General features: G+C 36.0%; 2 protein-coding genes across 7 annotated transcripts in view; one reads left to right on the top strand and one right to left on the bottom strand.

Moving 5' to 3' along the window:
- LOC128880026 (ataxin-10) overlaps positions 1-1,289 on the top strand; it is a 4,416-nt gene extending 3,127 nt beyond the window's left edge. The window contains exons 5-6 of the mRNA XM_054129662.1: positions 832-895; positions 1,038-1,289. Of these exons, the coding sequence (XP_053985637.1) occupies positions 832-895; positions 1,038-1,228 (255 nt within the window). The 3' untranslated portion in view covers positions 1,229-1,289. The remainder of the gene's footprint in view (positions 1-831; positions 896-1,037) is intronic.
- LOC128880024 (proteasome subunit alpha type-5-like) overlaps positions 1-6,189 on the bottom strand; it is a 198,024-nt gene that overhangs the window by 4,976 nt on the left and 186,859 nt on the right. The window lies entirely within an intron of this gene.

Genomic DNA, 6,189 nt, shown 5'->3' with positions numbered 1-6,189 from the left:
AATTATGGTATTTTACCTTGCATGTAATGACTGTGAAAAAACAGAGGTAATACTACTCTTTGAAGTATCAGCTTCTTGATGCCATCTTACAAGTATGACATTGTAGTTCAAGTACTCCTCTTGAGCAAACAACAAAATATATACAATTAGGATCAAGATACGCATATTTAAAATAGATAATAGTATCTTCCCTTACATATAATTACTGTTTGTAATAAAAACCTCCAAGGGTCCAGTTTAAGGACTAATACCAACTCCCAAGGTATCGATGAATACAATCTTAAAACTTATTCTTCATACTAGAAAGTAGTTGAACAAATTTTATATACTTTTAAATGGGATATGCCCTTAGTAAAAAGAATTAATGAATAACTAAAGAGTCACTTTTATAAAGAATAAATAAATAGAAAACTTTCATATAAATATAGATCTTTTAATGCACAAAGTTACAGAAGAGCAGATGTTAATCGAACGTACCCATCTTTATTATTCCCTTTACATCTTCGATTTGAATCCTGGGACAATAAACGCAAATATTTTGTCTCTGAAATCAAGTTTCCAATACGAAAAGAAATAAAATATCTATAAGCAATCACTCGATTGCATTTCCAGTTTTCCAGTTATTTCCTCCGATGATGTTTCATGATCACGCGTTGCCCCCGCGTGTTTTCTGTAAAAACAAGGATAACAGTAGAAAGAAAAACAGCTTGGCTGGTGTTTATGCGCGATGTCGTTCGGTTTACGCGGCATCCGGGGGCATTATACGACATAATATCATAAGCGTTCGCTCGGGGACAGGGCATAAGTTCTCATGACGTTGAACATTTTCAGCTCCGCGAAATGGACGCCATACCTCTGCTTCTGGACTGCTGCAATATAGACGCGAGGAATCCGCGTAAGTACCCACCGGGAGCCCCCCTCCCGTTCTACATAAATAAATATTATATATTCTGATGGCGTGGTCGCGACGCCAATGATATTTTAACAAATTAACGTCGCCCGTTACCCGTAGCGATTAAACCTTTTTAAACGCGTAGTTATAATGCAATGGACGATCCTCGCGCTGCGGAATTTATGCGAGAATAACCCTGGGAATCAAGAGATCATCCGGAATTGCACGAGGACCGGAATCGTGGAAAACAGCGTGCTCCAGGAAATGGGGCTGACCTTGCACGAGGAAGAAGGAAAGAGAATTGGGATTGTACCCCTAATTAGAGATAACAAATAATATTATTATAATTAGATGGATTGAAAAGTTTATAATTAAAATTGAAGCCATGTATGGCCCTTCTGGAGATTGTTAAAATGTTTTCAGACGACTGAACATTTCTTGAGAAATGTACGAATGTTATGCGATAAACTTTGTACATATTTAAATTGTCTCGTGTTTAATTTCGTCAAGTTTCGTTTACCCTATTCTAAAACTGCGGATCATTATGCGTTTATAGAAAATTTGAATGTGCAAGAGCCTACAAAATGCAAGCAATACGCAAGAATATAAAAAAAGATTGAAAGTAAAGTTCATGTTATAATATTTGTAGAATGAAATAAATTCCTACTTAGGTTCAATTTTTGTAGGGACGTTCGCAAAAATTTTATTTCGCATAAAGATCCGCAGTCTATTTATGATTAAACTTGAAGTCATACATGGCTCTTCTGAAGTTTATTTTAAAATGCTTTCAGACAACTGAAAGTCTTTTGAGGAACGTACGAATAGTTACGCGAGAAACTTTACATATTTTATTTATACTTCAATTATTCTGCACCAACTATTCCTGTTTCAAATATTTCTCTTGACATCAAACCGAAACAATCATCAACAATTCCATTAATCAAAAACATCAAAGCCAGCCCATAAACTCAACAAATAAATATTAAATTCAGAATAAACTCCAGTGGTATGTATCTCAACGCGTGTATCTCTTGCCTTCGTTAGAACGCGTATGTTTCTGTACAAATTGAAGAACAGTTTGCGCCTGGAAAGGAGCGCACTGCTTTCTTCAAATCGTTTAGGCGTGTAGTTACGACTCGTGTTAATTATTTTACCATTTCCTGGGTACATCGATAGCTCACCGGATAAGGTAACCGTGATCTCTTTATCGAGACTTAGGCGTAATAATTATTCGAGTTAGGCCCGACTGGCAAACGTATCTCGCCGCCGTGTCGACTGTAAAATAAGCCTACAATTATACTACATGATAGGTACCATTACGTGAAATATGATATCGTATTGCATAAAGAGACATAATATCTGCATTCATGGCTGAGTGATTTACGGTACAATAAAAGCTGCGCCGGAGTTCACGGTCTATTAGCAGTTACTAATGCAGCTGTTCGACTATACGTCAACATCTATCATCCGAATCCGTTTTGAAGGAAAATTTATTTCGCACGGACTGCCACTATCGCCTGGTGTCATCTTACTAACGTTGAATTTTCCTGGATTAGTATTAAATTATTGGATGGACCGCGTTGATTCACCGGATTGGGAGATATCTGTGCGCTCCTGAAGAGTTTACGGTTAATCAGATATTGAGAACGAAGGAAGTATTGCATATTCGAGTCGGTTGCATTGTTTGATCTATTGCGCGATAATTTAACTTGCAGATATTAAATAATCATGTGCCTGTGATATAAAGTAGCCTGTTCAGCGGTAGACAGGGTCGCGAGGGTCGCGAAGGTAGCGCTAGTGTTTCGTCAGTTCAGTTCAGTCGTTTATTAAAGTGATCAGCTTTTTATAATTGACGAAGCTATTTCACTATCACTTTCTTTATTTGTTTACATTTGCATATTTCTTCATTCGACACGCGCGTGCGTCTTACATGACTCCTGCATTGTTTTAATACTGTTTGCAGTATCTCTTACTTCTCATCAATAGGGGCCAGCTGGCCCCTCTTTTAGCTCGGGTACCTCAGGGTTGCTAAGCCCGTACTGTAGCTTCAAACTTCCATAGACTACTAGAAGAAGGAAACTGGTATTCAGGATTCTGATTTCTTCCTTCTTAATCCTACGGACTCAATTTAAAACACGATTCGATAAAGGCACTCATTTCTTCTAAACTCAAACTTTCTCAAAGTGCATCACCTACTTCAGTGACTCCTTCACACTAGAAATAAAGAAACTTCTATAGACTACTAGAAGAAGGAAACTGGTATTCAGGATTCTGATTTCTTCATTCTTAATCCTACGGACTCAATTTAAAACACGATTCGATAAAGGCACTCATTTCTTCTAAACTCAAACTTTCTCAAAGTGCATCACCTACTCAGTAACTCTTTCGCACTCGATATAAAGAAACTTCTATAGACTACTAGAAGAAGGAAACTGGTGTTCAGGATTCTGATTTCTTCATTCTTAATCCTACGGACTCAATTTAAAACACGATTCAATAAAGAAAACTTATTTCTTCAAAGTTCAAACTTCCTCAAAGAGTATCACCTACTCGGTATCTCTTCTCATCAATAGAGTGGCTAGCTCTCTTTTAGCTCGGGTACCTCGGGGTTGCTAAGCCCGTACTGTAGCTTCAAGAAACACCGCTACAGCCCCTGAGGGCTAGGGTTTTGTCGCTTATAACTTCCAGAGCTTTTCAAAAAAGAACTATGACAAAACATCTTACGTGTCTAAGATTCTTTATACAGAATTAAACAAGCATAAAATGTGTAAAACAAACTTCAAACTAGGCTCTTCAAATCTAATCTAAAATCTGAATCGTTAATAATTGAGAGACTTTAGAAAGGAGTTTGAAGTTCATGGGTAAGATTTATTGGCTTGGTAGCTTTAGTGTTAATTTGAGGGTAGAGTGCAAAGACCGGTTTACTTGAACCTCGTCTTTTTTTCTCATTTACCTGCTTATTTTACATGTGCAGCTTTGTAAAATAGAAATAAAAAATAAACGTATACGTATATTAGTTGTATAAAATGTGAGGTACAGTTTTATGCTGCTATCAATATTTTATATCTACATTCAGTGCTACAAGTATTCGTATCCTTTATGTATATTAAAGAAATTTGTCTAAATTAAGTAACATGTTTGATATTTCATTATAATTATGTGTACACGAATAATCTTCACACCTGTATATATTTTTAATGAAAAATTTATTTGTAAACATCAAACTTAGCATTTAATTTCGATAAATTTCTTCAATAAGCATTGAGTGTACGAATACTTAAAAGACAAACTATACATTTATATTATGCATATATAGCATGCTTACCGTTTAGTCGAGACATTAATTAATTTCTGCAACTGTTAATATAAAATGCGTATAAAATATGTCCCCTTGATTGCACCGGAAGTTTTGAAAGGCAAGCAATTTTCCTTTCTAACGAAATACCACCAACGTTGCTCGACATCGACGATATCCAGATTTCAAGTAGAAATCGACGGATAATTAGATCGATATCTCGACGGAAATTCGTTCGACATGAGTCACGCGGTGTAAACGTTTTATAAAATATAATGATACGTTTCTATCAATATACGCGCGCGATTCGCAGCTCGATCGTGTATAACCAATCGTTCCACTGATTTATGGGGCCATTGTACGCAAAGAAATGCATCGTTTCATTATCATTCATCATTAGTTACGACACGTTGATTGTTTGGTTTTGCGCGATTCAGATTTCGGCTGGTGAAACGTGAAATTCTTTGAGGGAACGAGACGATTAGAAACTCTATGCGTACTACGAAATTAATTCGTGATACCTAAGGCTGTTTTATCGATAAATAATTGGTCGTTTCTTTGACCATAAAAATCATATTGTTTTGTTTAGAATATTTGGCAAGTATTTAAATATTATTAAATATTATTAAATATTATTGGCTTTTTAATTTAACGACTCCAAGGTTTCTCTAATTTAATATAAGAAATTGTAGAAAAGCTCTGGAAGTTATACGCGACGAGACACTAGCGCCACCTACGCGACACTTGCGATGCTATCTACTACTGGATCACCTTAATTCGATAATTATTCAACACATTCCTGTCCATTCTAAAAATATTTATCACACATTTCCAATCTTTACAAACTCCACATAAATTTTATCTAAACTTCAAAATTATTTATCAATTCGTAGAAGAAGATTGTTCAATAAGTTTTGACCATCTCCATTGAATTCTAGGACACCGAGACGTGCATATCATACAAGAAGGTACTATAATTACTCGTTTTATCGAACGCCTGCGAAACTTTAAAGGGCGCGCTGAGAAAAAGCGGAAGATCAGAGGATACCGCACAAACGGTCGGCTCGAATGAACTGCAGGAGATTGCTTTTAATTTAAATATCAAGCCATCTCGAACGATTAATCTTGAGTGGCCATAACGGGCAGCAATTAACGCGAAATTTATCAGTTAATTATACGCGTTAATTGTCTCTGGGTAACGATTCCTTTATGAAGCGGGACGATCAGGCGAAGGAACGGAGAGGAGGAAGAAGGATGGATGCTTGCTGCATCTTGACATGTTCGAGGGATGCGACCCCTGGAGAAGAATGAAGTATAGCGAAGTTCCATGCGAAGGTGAAGTGACGACACCGACTTGTAATTAGAATAAAAGCGTTTCTGACGGGTTAAGGGAGGCCTAGGTACGAAACGTTCATTTCATTTCTCAGGAAAAGAAATATGAAAGCTATGGTACGTACATTCTCCGATGTTGTGTTATCTAAACGTTTTTAGACATAACTGACTCACTGTACATTTATCTTTTTTGATTAGGTGGTTTCTAAAATTGGAAACGTGTAATTAATATTCTATTGGGGTTTAGTTTGAAGGATAAAATTGAAAAAGCTACTATAACAAAAATAATTCATGATTACCATTTGGATATGTGTTTAGGAAGGAAGAAAGACCCTCTGCCTGTGAGATTAGGGGATTTTTACTGGATTACTTCGGTATATGAATTTATTTAGTGTCCAATTTGTATGGTATACCAAATTTACTTAGTGTCCTATTTTTACAGTGTACTATATTCGTTTACTGTCCTATTTGTACAATTTATTAAACACGTTTAGTGTCCTGTTTTTACAGTGTACCGAATCTATTTAATATCCTACGTTTATAGCGTACCAAATTTGTTTAGTGTCCTATTTTTACAGTGTACTATATTCGTTTACTGTCCTATTTGTACAATTCATCAAACAAGTTTAGTGTACTGTTTTTACAGTGTACTATATTCGTTTACTGTCCT

This window comes from Hylaeus volcanicus, chromosome 7 (assembly GCF_026283585.1).
Source record: "Hylaeus volcanicus isolate JK05 chromosome 7, UHH_iyHylVolc1.0_haploid, whole genome shotgun sequence".
Taxonomy (NCBI): domain Eukaryota; kingdom Metazoa; phylum Arthropoda; class Insecta; order Hymenoptera; family Colletidae; genus Hylaeus; species Hylaeus volcanicus.
Note: the sequence above shows the minus strand (reverse complement) of the source record. Positions and strands in the feature narration are given on the sequence as shown.